Source organism: Sapajus apella, unplaced genomic scaffold (genome assembly GCF_009761245.1).
Source record: "Sapajus apella isolate SASKATOON/1434 unplaced genomic scaffold, GSC_monkey_1.0 scaffold30, whole genome shotgun sequence".
NCBI classification, from domain to species: domain Eukaryota; kingdom Metazoa; phylum Chordata; class Mammalia; order Primates; family Cebidae; genus Sapajus; species Sapajus apella.
The window spans coordinates 15,178,257-15,194,626 of record NW_022436970.1 but is presented as its reverse complement, the minus strand read 5'-3'; the positions used below and the strand labels follow the sequence as shown (position 1 = coordinate 15,194,626).

At 37.9% G+C, this 16,370-nt stretch overlaps 1 protein-coding gene across 2 annotated transcripts in view; it reads right to left on the bottom strand.

The window, feature by feature from the left end:
- DOK6 (docking protein 6) overlaps positions 1-16,370 on the bottom strand; it is a 459,594-nt gene that overhangs the window by 69,615 nt on the left and 373,609 nt on the right. For both annotated transcript variants that reach the window (XM_032293886.1, XM_032293887.1), the window contains one exon: positions 13,173-13,290. In XM_032293886.1, coding sequence (XP_032149777.1) covers positions 13,173-13,290 — 118 coding nt within the window. The remainder of the gene's footprint in view (positions 1-13,172; positions 13,291-16,370) is intronic.

Here is a 16,370-nt window from a genome sequence, read left to right as displayed (position 1 = left end):
CTATTACTGTTATTAAAGTTAATGTATATTAGGTTTGGTAACATTTAACAGTTTCTTTGCTTCTTATACTCCAATCCTTCTTTGTGAATTCAAATTCATTTTCCATTAAGTACATCCATTATTTATTTTCTTTAGGGAATTTTTCATTGGTAAACTCAGCATTTTCCAAAGATGAATCAATTTCGTCTTTATTCTGACGTATTTCAGTTGGTGATAAGAGTTTTTAGTTATCTGAAGAAGTTTTCATTATTTTCTGGCTTTTATTCCATCTGGTCTCATTTCTTGAGTAGTTGTAAAATTCTTGGCCAACTAGAGACTCCGTTTAATCACTTCCTGTTCTATCTCATTGCCATTGAGATATCTGATGTCTATCTGGTTTGCTGTTCTTTTGTAGGTTATCTGTCTTTCCTTTCTGCTTTTAAAACTTCCGTTTGCATTTAGAATTGGGCTATTTTACTCTTGTGTTTCAAAGTATGAATTGCTTTTTTTTTTTTTTCTTTTTGGAACTCAACATACCTCTTCAATCTGACAAGTCATATTATTTGTCTAGTCTGCAGAATTACCAGTTAATATATATTTACCTCATCCTCATTTGCTGTATCATCTCCTTTAGGAATGATTATTAAATCTGCGTTCAATATTCACATTCTATTCTATATGTCTAAAGACATATTTTCCATCCCTTAATCTCTTTGTGTTGCACACTAAGTGATTTCCACCTAGCCTACAACTTGCTTATTCTCTCTGTAGTTGTCACTAAGTTACCACTTCCACAATTCAATTTTTAACATTAAATTAACTGTGGTAAGAACACTTAACAAGAGATCTACCCTCTTAACACATTTAAAAAAATTTTTTTTCCATAGGTTATTGGACAACAAGTGTTTGGTTACATGAGTAAGTTCTTTAGTAGTGATTTGTGAGATTTTGGTGCACCCATCACTGAGCATGTATACTGAACCCAATTGTAGTTCTTTATCCATCACTCCCTTCCCACCCTTTCCCCCTCAGTCCCCAAAGTCCATTGTGTCATTCTTAAGCCCTTGCCTCCTCATACCTTAGCTCCCACTTGTAAGTGAGAACATAGGATCTTTGGTTTCCCATTCCTGAGTTACTTCACTTACAGTAATAGTCTCCAGTCTCATCCAGGTTGCTGAGTATGCCATTAATTCATTCCTTTTTATGGCTGAGTAGAATTACACTGTATACATATATACCACAGTTCCTTTATTCACTCATTGACTGATGGGCAATTGGGTTCGTTCCACATTTTTGCAATTGCGAGTTGTGCTGCTATAAACATACATGTGCAAGTATCTTTTTCGTATAATGGCCTCTTTTCCTCTGGGTAGATACCCAGTAGTGGGACTGCTGGATCAAATGGTAGTTCTACTTTTAGTTCTTTAAGGAATCTCCACACTCTATTCCATAGTGGTTGTACTAGTTTACATTCCCACCAGCCATCTTTTTTTTTTTTTTTTTTTTTTTTTTTGGGACGGAGTTTCGCTCTTGTTACCCAGGCTGGAGTGCAATGGCGTGATCTCGGCACACCGCAACCGCCTCCTGGGTTCAGGCAATTCTCCTGCCTCAGCCTCCTGAGTAGCTGGGATTACAGGCACGCGCCACCATGCCCAGCTAATTTTTTTTTGTATTTTTAGTAGAGACGGGGTTTCACCATGTTGACCAGGATGGTCTCGATCTCTTGACCTCGTGATCCACCCGCCTCGGCCTCCCAAAGTGCTGGGATTACAGGCTTGAGCCACCGCGCCCAGCCACCAGCCATCTTAACACATTTTTAAGTGTACAACACAGTATTGTTATCTAAACACAGATCTATAAAATGTGTGCACCTTGCATACCTGAAACTTTATACCTGCTGAACAGCAACTCCTCATTTCTGTACCATTTGCATTCCCATCAATGGTGATAAGAATTCCAATTTCTCCACATCCTCACGAATACTTTGTTTTTTAGATAATTAGCCATGCTAACAAGTGTGAAGGGACACCTCATTGTGATTTCGATTTGCATTTCCCTGCTGATTTGTGATGAGTATCTTTTCATGTACTTATTGGCCTTTTGTATGTTTGGAGAAATGTCCAAGTCCTTTGCTGTTTTAAAAATTGAGTTATTAGTGTGGTTTATCTTTATTTACTATTGAGTTGTAGGAGCTCCTTATATATTTCAGAAATTAATTCCTTATCAGATACGGTTTGTAAATATTTTCTTCCATTCCATAGTTTGACTGCTCCCTCTGTTTATCATTTTCTTTACTGTGCAGTTGATTTTTAGTTTGATATAATCCCACTTACCTACTTTTGCTTTTGTTGCCTGTGCTTTTGGTGTCAGATCCATGACCATCGCCAGAACCACCTGAAGCTTCTAGGAGTTTTATGGTTTCAGGCCATAACCCTTATGTCTTTAAAACATTTTGAGTTAATTTTTGTATGGTGTCAGATAGGGGTCTAATTTCATTCTTTCGCATATGGATATCCAGTTTTCCCAGCGAGAGACTATCCTTTCCCCACTGATAAGGTTTATCATTAAACATACATGTAAAATACATACTGTGTCACTGACAGTTTGATATCAAAATTCTCTTTCTTGTATTATGAATAGTAGGATAAAAATAACACAAAAGTTCGAAACTCCCTACCAAACCAATATAATATAACAATGGCAGCCAAAAATTTCTAAGAGTACTCCCAAGCTATACTTTCTTCCCAAATACAGGCATTCAATACACACACACACACACACACTCTCTCTCTCTCTCTTCAAATCTTAGCATAAATTCCTCTTACATAAACATATAACCATGCTCCTGAGTTTCAAAAATTGGGTGGTTCTAAGTTTGAAGCAAGAAATTTTCAGTTAGTGCCTATTAGTTGTAGGACAGCTGGCAGGTGCTAGAACTTTCAAAGAAGTTCTTCACACCTGCCCACTGTGCTAGATGTGAAAGACATATCCAGGCTTAAATAAACATCAACTTTGCAGTTTATTCTCTGGCAAGTATAATTTTAAGAATGTTAATCTCCTGATGTTTCTCATCTTTTCATATCTTTCAATCATTATCAAGTTGAATGCCATATTCTGCTTGGCAGGCAGAGGAAGATAAACGAAATCTTGCTCAAAATACATGTATTGAACCTATAATTAGGGATAGGAAATATTTATTTGAAGGGCCAGAGACAGAGATGAGATTAAGAAAAATCAAACAAGAAACAGAGAGTAGGGAGAAAAAAGACAATTGAACATTTTTCTTTCTAGGTTCTTCTTTGTAGTTTGTAATTTATGAAGCTTAGCCTAATACATACATATCTGAGGGAAGTAATATGATGAGAAGCCATATATGGTGAACCAGATGCTCCTCTCTTTCTCTGTGTATGTATGTGTTTAAATCCATCTGTATTAACATTTGTCTGTATTAATCAGCTTGTATTGACATTTCCCTGAACGAATATTATGTACTGTTTATTCCCTTCTGAATAAAATCAAATACATGTATGTAGAATTTATTTGACATGCCTTTAATACACATTCCCCACAAAACTTGATTAATATAGAGCTCAATATGTTACCTCTTTTATGTAAAATATTCAGTGGGGGAAGCTTGCTGGAGAAAAATATATAGACTGAATAGACATTTTAACTTCTACCAAATTTGAATTAAAGAGAGTGACACAATTCATTTTAATAAAACCATTGGTGGATTATACTAATCCAATGTAACATCTGGAAACTCTTAATCTTTTATTTTTTAGTAATTACTTGCACATATCTGATACGAAGTGATTAAAGATGGCTGATTTAATAGATACACTGTGAATCATCTTCAGATTTTGCTTAGGGTGGTGCAGAATAATTCAATTAGTAATGTAAATCTTGTTGTTCACCTCTGCTCCAGCCAGTAGAACACAGCGTATGAGAGAATCAATGTAGTATTAACTGGCCCAAGAATGCTACTCTACCTTAGGAAAGAGGTCAGGGCCTCATGGAGGAAGAAAGGTCTCTGAAAGGCTTCTGGGCAGTTAGGGTAAGCTAATTAGTAAGAACTGATTGGGGGCAGGAGGGTAAGTTGCAGAGGTGAGTGTGGATGAGTGTATTTAGATTAGGGCATCTCCTCTACACTAGGCTGAGCTGAATGTAGTCCTTCCATGAGTTCTGCAACCATTGGGTCTGAAAAGAGACTCTAGTTTGCCTTAGGGTACCTGGACTGAGCAATAGAAGGCATGGAAGAAGTGGTTCATCTGTTTAAGGTGCCATGTCTTATTTATACTCACTGATGAGAATAAAAAACTTGAAGACTTAAGACTGAATTTTTTTCCTTGTATTAAAAACTTAGAGTGAGAGTTAAGCTTAGATTTAGTTTTTCTAAAACTTTAAAAACTAGAAACCATTTATTAAAGCTATGCATATTTTTTTTCTTTTGAGATAGACTTTCTCACTCTGTCACCCAGGCTGGAGTGCGGTGGTGTGATGTTGGCTCACTGCGACCTCCACCTCCCCGGTTCAGAGTGTTCTTGTGCCTGAGTAAGTGGGATTACAGGTGTGACCCCCATGCCTGTCTCTCTCTCTCTCTCTCTTTTTTTTTTTTTTTTGTATTTTTAGTAGAGACAGGGTTTCGCCATGTTGGCCAGGCTGGTCTCGAACTCTTAGCCTCAAGTAATCTGCCTGCCTCAGCCTCCCAAAATGTGGGAATTACAGGAGTGAGCTACCATGCCTGGCCGAAACCTAGATTTGTATAGTCCTTAGAACAAAACACATTTTCTCCAGCACAGTAGAAACTCTGTAATAACATTTCCAAGTCAACGCTGGAATAAATAGGAGTAGGATAGCCTATCTGCCTCTGCCAGAAAGTGAAACTTCATAGTGGGGGTTTGGTTTATAGCTGACTCTTAAACAACACAGTATGAACTGCGCAAGTGCCTTTACATGTTGATTTTCATCCACCTCTGCCACTCCTGAGACAGCAACACCAGCCTCTCCTCTGCCTCCTCCTCCTCCTCAGCCTACTCAATTTAATGACCCACCTCCACTTAATGAATAGTAAGTATATTCTCCTCTTTATGATTTTCTTATCTCTAGCTTACTTTATTGTAAGAATATAGTATATAATACATGTCAATCAAAATACACATTAATCAATGATTATGAGCATATATTAATACATTGTCAAGTGTATAATATATTAATTAATTAGTATATAATTAATATATTAATGAGTATATATTAAGATATTATCATATATTAATGTATACTCATATGCTTCTGGTCAACAGCAGACTATTAGTAGTTAAGTTTGGGGGTGTCAAAAGTTGTACATTGATTTTCTTTAAGAAAAATAATTTGAACTATTCTTTTAGATTCAGGGGGTACATATGCAGGGTTGTTAGCTGGATATATCGCATGATGCTGAGATTATGGATATGACTGATCCCGTCACCCAGGTAGTCAGCATAGTACCCAATAGTTAGTTTTCAATATTTGCCCTCCTCCTCCTTCTACTATTGTCATATTTATGTCCATATGTAACTGATGTTTAGTTCCCACTTATAAATGAGAACATGCAGTATTCGTTTTTCTGTTCAATTTTCTTTTGCTAATGGCCTCCAGCTGCATTCATGTTGCTGCAAATGACATGATTTCATTCTTTTTTATGGCTGTGTAGTATTCCATAGCATATATGTACGACATTTTCTTTATCCAATCCACTGTTGATGGGCACCTAGGTTGATTTCATGTCTTTGCTATGGTATACACTGGTTTTAGCTGTGCAGGGGCGAGGTAGGCACCTCAACCGCCACATCGTTCAAGGGTCAACTGTACTTTAATATGTTAACAATAGTGAATCATTTTATGTTGATGATCTCATTTAATGAGATCATGAGAGGTAATACTAGAGATGAAGATCAAAATTAGAGATGAAAGAATAAGCTTAGGCAAGTTGGGTAAATTGCCCAAAAGTGGCATCAGTCAGTAGTGGTAAAGTTAATATTCAAACTCAGATCTATTTGACTCCAAAACTCAAGATTTTAACCTCTATGGATAATACCTTCAAGATAATTCAAACCCAAAGTTTGTTTGATAAAATCTTTCACAAATTTACTACCTCACAATCCTCACAATCCAATGGAACAAGCAGGTTTGTAAACAAACACATTGATATAATAAAATTATACACAAATGTTTCTGGGAGCATGGAAAAGGAGGTGATTAATTAAGACTGCAAGCTGTGAGGAACATTTCACAGTGGAAATATTTTGTGCATTTTTCTGATGTCTGCTTTAGGGAATTATCGATTCATTTAACTCTAAAAGCTGACATCCAGGGAGACATTTCCTGCCTTTGACTTACCTTTATTAAGGTTTGGACATGCAGTAAATGTTTATAAATAAGGTTCAACAGACAGAAGTGTTGCTTCTAGAAAACGGCTTATGTTTTAAGGCCTGCTGCCTAATGGCTACCAGGCTTCTTTTTACTTCTGTGGCAGTCTTCTGTATTTTTAAACAACTGGCTACCAGAGGCTTTTTATTAACTTTGTAATTTAAAAACAAAATAGAAAATCTCAATAGAAGCAATTTATATACAATGCAGTTTGAATGGACAGTAGAGAAGGACAGAAGGTCACTGCTGAGCAAAGAGGAAACAAAACCTTTGATTTACCTCCTTAATCCATGGCAGAACTCTATTTACCATTTTCTGAAGGTTATCTCTAATTCTAATTGCCTAATTCCATCCTGTCCTTCAGAGAAATTGAAGTCACAGACACCCGTTCCGTGAGCATCAAATGCCCTCTGACGATTAGGTATGCTTCCACGCTGACACTGGTGGTCTGTAGCTTAATTACGGATATATAGGGGCAGAGCTGGCCTTTGGATATTAATCAGGGGGTTACTGAAAGCAGAACCCCTAAAGCTACCACCTTTACACAAAAAGTATATCCAGTCATTCTTGATTGTGAGAGTGTAGTTGTTCAAGCTGATTTTAAAAAAAGAAGCCAAAGTATATTCTACATTATTTTGTGTGAAAATAAGGGATTATTATATGTATTAGTCTGTTCTCATGCTGCTATTACAAAATACAAGAGACTGGGTAATTTATGAGGAAAACAGGTGTAATTGGCTCACAGTTCTGCATGCTGGGGAAAAAGCCCCTTATAAAACCATCAGATCTCATGAGAACTCACTATCATGGGAACAGCAAGGGGAAACCACCCTCATGATCTAATGACCTCCCATGAGGCTCCTCCTCCAACATGTGGAGATTACAATTCAGATTACAATTCAAGATGAGATTTGGGTGGGGACACAGAGCTAGACCATATCATCATATTGGAAAAAGTTTAGTCATCATGTACGGTCCCATAAACCTGCTCATTGGGCACTGTGTTCAGCTCATATTCCTGGCCCCTGTTCTCACCATCAGTTTATAGAAAATGATGGTGAACTAACCCGAGGGAAAGCAGCAGGTGTAGAGAGACAGATACCGAACCATCACATTAAAGGGGCTGATCTACAGCATTTCACAGTGCTTCCTGTGTTCATGAAAATAAAGACTAGTGCTGGCAAGCATTTGTGCTCAGCCAGAGTTATCCTAAAGCAAAAAGCAGAAATGCCAACAAACACCTCACCTTGCTCAAGAAGAACATGTGGCTCACATACATGTGGGACTAGACACGATTCCTTTATTAGCAGAGAACTTCTCTCAGGTCCACCCTCATGGAGGAAGACGTGTCCTGATGTCACACTCTCCATGTGTGGTTTATAATGCACTACTAATTCATTTTTGAATTCAATAGGATTTACTGAGTGGCTGCAGCCCACCTGTACCGTCAATGGCTTTTCCTAGTTTGTCATTTTCAAAAAATGCTTTTGTCATGTTCACGAATCCTGACTTAAAGACCCAGCTGTATAGCCTGTCATCTAAATATGTCTAATGGTGATTAAAAGTCAAGGTGAGAGCCCTAAAGTAAGAAAAACTCAGTAATTTGATTTCCTTGTTTTTTTTCTTTCCTTTTACCCCTTCCTCTGTACCCCTTCTCAACTTTTCTGCATTTCTTTCTCTCTTTTTTTTAAATGAGTGTTCCTCAGGCTTTCAAAACATTTCCTACTATATTTCCCAAGGTCTTGGAAATACAATGATATGAATATTAAAACAAATAGGAAGTATTCACTTCTGAGTGGAGACTTTAAAATCCTGTTCATCCCTTTACGGTTTAGGTTTTCCTAAATCTAGAGACAACATCTCTAGTATGAGTGTGATATAAACATTTTGTATAAGTACAGAGGAAGTTAGAGAAGTATACATATAAAATGACCTTCTAATACAAATTAACTATCCTTATGATAATCTGGCAAAAAAGAAAACGAATGTCTGCTTACCACTTCCGCAAGAAGAGGTGGCATAACTGAACCTACTGCAAACCACTTAGGGACACAGATTTTTAAAGAGTAGCTGCCATGTACTTAGAACAACATGTGCTTGTTAGAAGCTAATTATTCCCTTTTTCACTCTTTTGATTCCAGACTACAGGTACTAAAATACAATTGTGAAATCACATTAACTTATTCCTTCAGAGCACCCTTCTGGGAGTAACATGGAAAGATTAGGCAGATTGTATTGGAGATTCTTATGCTCCAAAGATGAAGGTAGGTGCAGAATCTCAGTACTGATATGTCAGTCTTTAAGGGTGTATCTAGCAATGGATGAGAGAAATGAATACAGCAAAATACAGAAAAAATACAGCTGGTCAGCTAGGTCAAAGCTTTGAGGCTGACAAGCAATTGAAGTTGAAGTTACAGGTAAGTCTTACTATAGAACGGATTTGTTTTCACGCCAAGCATTTAAAAAAATTTCAGTACATGTGCTGCTTATTAATGAATCTTAATCTCTTAAACTTTATATAAAACTTTCCCACTTTTGTTTTCTGAATGAGGTCCACTAAATTCATCATTTCATATTGATCCAACTTCACCTAAAAATACGTGAAAATTCTAAAGATATATTTTTATTCCTCAGTGCTATCTGCGATTTTCTTGACAATGATATATTCCCACATTGCCAGGCTTTTACTTTGATTTGGTAAAATCAATGATGACAGAGGGCTGACAATATTCTCCTTTTTGTAAAGAAGAGGTAATGCCACTTCAAGGAGCACAGTCGGAAAAGAGAGATTCAAAATAACTACACTTCTTAAAAATTATTTTCTAAGACAGGGTCTTTCTCTTTAGCCTAGGCTACAGTGCAGCGGTGCAATCATGGCTCGTTGGAGCCTCAACGTCCCAGGCTCAGTGACCCTCCCATCTCAGCCACCTGAGTAGCTGGTACTACACGCACGTGCCATCATACCCTGCATTATTTATTTATTTATTGTTATTATTGTTGTTTGCAGAGATGGAGTCTCATTATATTGCCCAGCCTGGTCTCAAACTCCTGGACTCAAGTAATCCTTTCTGTCAAGTTGCCAGCTTGGCTCTCTTCCAAGCTAAACTTTCCTTCTTTTCTTTTCTTCCTTTCCTTACTATTCTAAAGCTTTTTAATAAACGTTCACTTCTACTCTGAAACTTGCCTGAATCTCTCTTTCTGCCTTATGCTCCTCAGTAGAATTCTTTCCTCTGAGAAGGCAAGAATTGAAGTTGCTGCAGACCTGTATGGATTCGCTGCTGGTAACTTGGGTAACTTGGATATCTGCCACTGCTAACATATTTGGTGCACCTGACTCAGATACCTTCCTAGTGAGGAACAGACAATTCTCATTGGGGAAAGATTGAGCTCCAGACAATCCTCAGTGAGGAAAATCATCCTCTTGATATTCAAGAGTCACCTTTCTAGAGGGGACATCTGCACTGCCCATCAGTGAGACAAGACAGTGGTGAAATCCTGCCCCTGTCTCCCATGGACCTGCTTGGATACTACTTTCATCAACTCATGCAGCCAACTCAGCCCTGACAGCTAGCAAGGAGCCAAGATCCACAGAACCACGACCACCCCTCTGTCAGCAGGAAGCAGTTACAGAAGTTTGACCTGCATCCATTTACCCCCAAAGATTTGGGGTCCTGGTCTCTTAAGGTGGGCAATGTTACAGCAGGTAGCTAGTCATGTATGAGCGGGGCAAGAGAGAGAAGCCCTCCTCCCAACACACACCAGGAGTGCTGGGCAACAATCAGCTAATGGTCAGGAGGTTGTTAACTGTTTTTCTAAAGTAATAATTAGTCACGGCCAGCCCCAGAAAAAGGCAGGGGCCTAATAGATAGAAAACACCTAAAACTGATCAGCAGCTTCCCAATAAGATTTCAGGTGTAGGGAGACGTAATGCAAGATCCCGGAAGTATGCCAGCGTTTGAAACCGGAAGTCAAGAGGTCAAGCTGCGTGCTTGGTTTCTCAAGTCGCCTGCCCGGCTGTCTTTCAAGGTAAATTTTCCTTCTTTTTTTTTCTCTCCTTTTCTTTGTTGTTCTAAGACTTTTTTTTTTTTTTTTTTTTATAAATTCTCACTTCTGCTCTGGGAAAAAAAAATTCGAACTCTCAAAGTGCTGGGATTATAGGCATGAGCCACTATGCTTGGTGCATAACTAGACTTTTCAGTGTAGCTTTGTGGAAAAGGTACAGGTGTATGGAAGGGTGCTGAGGGTCTGCATTTATTTTTATTTCTTCCTTATTTTCAGTATCTTATTCTGCCCTGATTCCATTAGGGACTAGCATCAAAGGAAAAAAAACAAAAAAAACTATCGAGGTACCTTGCTCTTTGCTTGTTTTGACTATCACAACAGAATGAAAGAGGAATGAAACAAATGACCATTATCAAAGTATGACTAGCAACTTTATATTTTCATCTTTCTATTTATCCACCTCTATATTACCGCTGTCTACTATCAATCATCTATCCCCTTATCTGGATACTTAAATTTTTATATCTATGTATTTAACAGTGAGGGGTATACAGGGTGGGAGAATGTATTACTCTAAGAAGCACACGGTACAAAAAGTAAACCCACAGTGTAGCGAAATGTAATTTCCATTGAATATATTTTATAAATATTTGACTTAAGTAACTACCCTAGTCAATGCTGATTTTTATTCTATAAAAACTACAGTCGCTATCAAACAGAAACATGAAATACTGAGATCACTTAAGTAAGCTGTAATTGACAAGGCATGTCAAGCCCTTAACTTTGTTGGAAATTAATATTAGTAAGATAAATAAGTATTTTTCAACTAGTTATTACATCTATACTACAAATCAACATCTTCAGGAAGTCTCTGGCAATGTTTTAGAACATTCCAGTGCATTCTAATTTTTTATTGGCTATACAAGAAAGCTTTCTGAAGTTGTGTATCAGCTTGTCTTTTCTCTGTCTTCATAAAAAGCTTCCTTCATACTAACATGAAAACAATAGTTCTTAATTTCTGGAATTATAGATCAAACACTTGACAAATCTAAAGTTGTCCTTATGTTACTTCTGACCTACTCCCACGTTTTTTGGATTTAATATCATTAATCTCACTTTTTTGCTTACACATTTGATCTTTCCATTTAAATATTTTATAGTTCCAGTTTTTAAGAGAATATCCGTATCTACATAGGTTTAGATAAAAATAAACTCGCATTACAAGCATATTTCCTAACTTTTAATCACAGAAATGGGCAAGATTAATTTTGCATAATCATGACGCAGGCAATTTGCACGGCTGCTGGCATTTGAAGAGGGATGTAAAGGCATGAGACACACGTCTTCTCTTTCCAATTCTTGAAATTGCCAATCCAGTCCCCACCCCGTGCTTTTCTCAACCCTCTAATCCTTCTATTAAATATTTTCTCATACAAACAAATAATGAAGATAACCCTTAAATACAGGCGGTCAATACTGTTCTAAAGCTTTTTAATGAATGCTCACTTCTGCTCTGAAACTTGCCTACGTCTCTACTTCTGCCTATGCCCCTCAGTGGAATTCCTTCTGAGGAGGCAAGAATTGAAGTTGCTGCGGACCCGTACGGCTATAAGAGAATCCCTTTAAAATACAAAACACAGTTGCCTTCAGTAAGTGACTAAAACCATTCCAACTGCTTTGCCTTGTAGAACGTATCTTTAACCATTAATTTCCATGACTGAACTCCTTTAGTCTAGTTTGGAAACCCTGGCAAGCAAATATTGCTATAAAGACATTATTTCAGTTTGTTTGCAACAGAAATATTTCTTTTTGTCTCAACTTATAGCATTGTTAATAGTGAGCAAAAGCTAACATGTGAAAGAAAACCATATTCTGAATGCTTAACTACCTGAGGGTGATATTTGGTCATTCTTTCCTCAAACTTATTGGGTGTTTATTACATTCAAGTCTATGGTGCTCAGTAAATGTTTGTTGGATGAGTAAATGCTCTTGGCTGTGGGTGTTTCAGCCTTATTTTCTTAGTTTCGTGCTTCCTGCAGTGTTGGCCAGCTGTTATTTGCTTGTAGTCAAATATTTTATTTAAAGGATAAGAGTATTCTTTTTAAAACAAAAGGGAAGGAACAGGAAGACAACTGCTGAAGCTGGGCTGTCTACTGCTGTTAGTCAAAAATCTGCTATTAATTTGATTCATCTGGCAAGCTATTCCTATGCTAGTTAAGTGACCATTTATTATTAGAAAAATACAAAGGCAAAGTATCTACACGTGGCCCCTTCTACCCTGCACCCTCTTCAAATGGTTTCGATGTTAAGGCTTTGGCTAAACTTTAAGAATTTCATGGGCAGGTTTATGTACCAGTTTATGGCAGAGCCTTAAGGCCTGAAGTCAGCCTCCTGAACTGATAGTTAATCCTTTCAAGGAAAAAAAGATGCAAAAAAAGAAATCCTTCATAAAACCCAGCATGAAGCAGACCTCAGCATTAGCTTTTAGCTTCTGATAATGTGCTTGGTATAGTGTTTTAGTCAAGTTCTTGTGCCAAATTGAGTCCTTCACCCTCACAGTGATTTTTGGAATTTCTTTTTTTTTTTTTTTTTTTTTGCCATGAACGTATGAAATGATAGCTTTTAAAAGCCACTGTAAATCTCAGCTCCCACTGTGGCCAGTGACAGCTGAAAAGTGGGAATGGAGGAAAAGCAAGCAATGCAAATACAAAGCAAATTGCATGACTCAGTCCACCTGGAGGAAGCTAATGGAGGTGCTGCTTTCTTACTTTAAAGTGACTTGCCTTGCAAACTGTAGATTTCACCAACGCTGTTCTGACGGGTGATGTGATGCCAGTATGCGCTGCGAGGAAGAGATATTGATTTGGATAATGTCATTGGTTCAGTCAAGCTTGTCTGAAGCTGAAAGAGAAAAGAAAATGTGTTTTGGGCCTTAAGATATTAAACTGAAATCTGCTCTTTTAAATGTTCAGGGTTAAATGTGAGTGACAGACAGTAGGATCTGTTATAGATACCTGCATAATCCCCTGTTGAAGGGTAACTTTTTTAAAAGTAAAATCATTACTCAAAAATAGGAAAGGAATACTTGTAAACAACTTAATGTTGTCACTCGTTAATTAAGAGGGGAACAGTAAGATGAAAGGAAGGATTCCAATGAACATAGCAGTGGGGAATGCTGGCAAACATTCAGGGCATGATCAATTGTACTCTCCCGGACATGTTATTTACATTTCTATGGACAAGAATTATTTGCATTACTTCCAGCTTTCTACAATTTACAGACTTGTGAAAATGAAGGTGCCAGCCCCTTCAGAAGCGGAGACCCATGAAAAATTTACAGAATACCCATTATTTTTTGTTTTGACTCATTTCAATCTCTCAAATTCTTTTCTTACACTTCTATCCTTATACATGGCTATTTTCTCAGATAGACCTTCTTCCTTGCTCCTGTGATAGGATCTTTCACATATTAAAAAGCATATTCTCTGAGAAACGCTGTGATAAAATTATGGCATCTTTGTTTATTCAAAACATACATTTTAAGGACAGCTGAGAAGTGATATCACATCCCTTGCTCGGGCATGTGATTAGTTCAAAGAAAATAGTAGTTTACATTGCATTTTCAAGAAACAGCTTTATTTAGTCTTGGCATACAGTGTCTCTGATCCAACCTGAGCAAATACTTACTTTTTGACAAACAATGAGCAATCTTCTAATTAATAAAGTCTCACATTTTCTCTTTATTTAATGCCTGATTCCTGGCAAAGCTGGGAGTTGGAAAGATCATCTCTGTCAAATCTAAGCTTTGCATGCCTTTCCGCTCACTGTGGTGTGTACCTCCCACTGTGCACCTGCACACTCCTTGCCTGGCCCTTGATGCTTGGATGGGTCACATACTCTGCATCTAGCATTGGATTTGACTCTTACCACCCTTCATAGAAGATGCCATCAGGAAAGTACCTGATATGACACAACAGGTCTTTCAAGGCCACATAAAACTAAGAGGTTCTTATGTTTTAATTGCAACTGTAATTAAAGAGCTTGAACGTATTTATTTCATTTTACTTTCTTAGTAGTAAGGCATTTCTGGAGCTGCTATGTCTTGCCACAAAAGTGTCTTAACTCAGTCTATTTTAAAAGTCTGGCACTGTGGAAATATCTTTCTTTTTTTAAAGATGGATCCAAATGGTAACTTTGCAGCCATTCTTTATTTTTCAAAATTTGGTATACTTCAAAGTTTTCCTTCTTATTACAAAAATGGGTGAACTATCTACATCCACATCCTGTGGTTGGTGTTTATAGGGGTGGGGTTCTAAGGAGACAAATTTCTGGGTTATCATAGAGCAGCGTTTTCAGAATGTTTGGGCAGTTTGGTAACAACAGTAAGGGCAGGAGACAGCCAAATGCCTAAGCACATGAGAAAAGGGTCCCGGAGAGCCTCCGACCTGCCCAGGTCATTTTGCATAGGGGACTTGACTAAACATGCCCAGGGTAAAAAATTCTGTCCCTTAACACATGCACAGTAAGGGACATCAACGTAGGGTGGCTCAGACTAAGGGCCCACATGGGCACTGAAAAAAATGGGGTGGAGCCACCAGGGATTCACACCTGATACAGGGGAGGAGCCTGGCCCCTTCAGCTCCTGTGTGGTGGGCTGGTGTTCAATCTGTGAAGTGGGAGTTGGATGGTGGGACCCCTCTCTTGGCTGAGAGCTCCCCTTTCGCTTAATACTTTCCATTTTCCTCATCCTTCAATGTGTTTGCATGCCTCATTTTTCCTGGTTGTGAGACAAGAACCTGGATTTAGCTGAACTAAGGAGCAAAAAATCCTGCATCAACAATGGACGTTTCCAGTTTTACCCCAGACCTAACAGTGGGGGACTCTGTGGGGAGGGCAATGCACATCAAAAACATGCATAACGTCCTCATACGAATGGAAGTCCATCATCCACCACCGTGAAGGACTAGAGGCAAGGCTCATTTTGTGAAAGCATTATTGGGAGAAAGATACGACTTTTGTCTTTAAAGCCAATTTCCCATATAAGGCACAAACTTAAACACGTAAATCTTCAATTCCTGTCAGCAATGCCCATTAATAACAATCCATAAATCTCATATTAATCATGGTTCTGTCTACTTATTTTCTTTAATATAATTTATTACTTAGCATACAATAGGTCATTGGTGGTAAAGTAACCTTTCCAAAATGTGATGAAAGTGCTTTTTCTTTTTTATTCTGGGAGACGTTTTTCTTCCCAAGTGGTCAGTCTTAAGTATCAAGGACATACAGTAAACATTTTTTGTTTGTTGGAAACATACATGGAAGACACTGGATAATAGTTCTTACACATGATTTCCTTCTGAATCTCCCTGTATTGTTTTACAACTCATGTTTCTCTAGTTTTCCCTCTTTATTGTTTTCATGTTCTAGGATGCTTTTAATGATATTCTTTTTATTTGTTCCTGAGGTTTCTCTTCATTCTACTTCCTTAATTGCTAAAACTGGAAAATTTGTATTTAAAAGCTTGATTGTGGATTTTCTTGGGATCTTTGCCAGGGATACAAATCTTGTCCCCAATATCTCAGATGTCTTAAATGTTCCCCTGGATTTCAGAAGAGTCCATTCCCCACATGTATCTGTGTATTGAGTACTGCTGTAGACTGAACTGTGTTCTCCCACAAATCCATATGTTGAAGCACTATCCCCCAAATGGCTATATTTGGAGACATTGCTTTCAAAGAGGTTAATGAAGGGTTAAAGGAGGACATAAGGGTGGGACCCTAATCAAATAGAACTTGTGCCCTTAGATAAAAAGAAAGGGACACAGGGATAAATATTCAGAAAAAAAGGCCATTAAGGACACAGCAAGGAGACATTTAAGGACACATTTAAAGCCAAGAAGAGAGGCCTCAGGAGAAACCAACCCGGCCAGGGATCTTGCTTTTTGCACTTTCAGCCTCCAGAACTGTGAGAAAATAAAT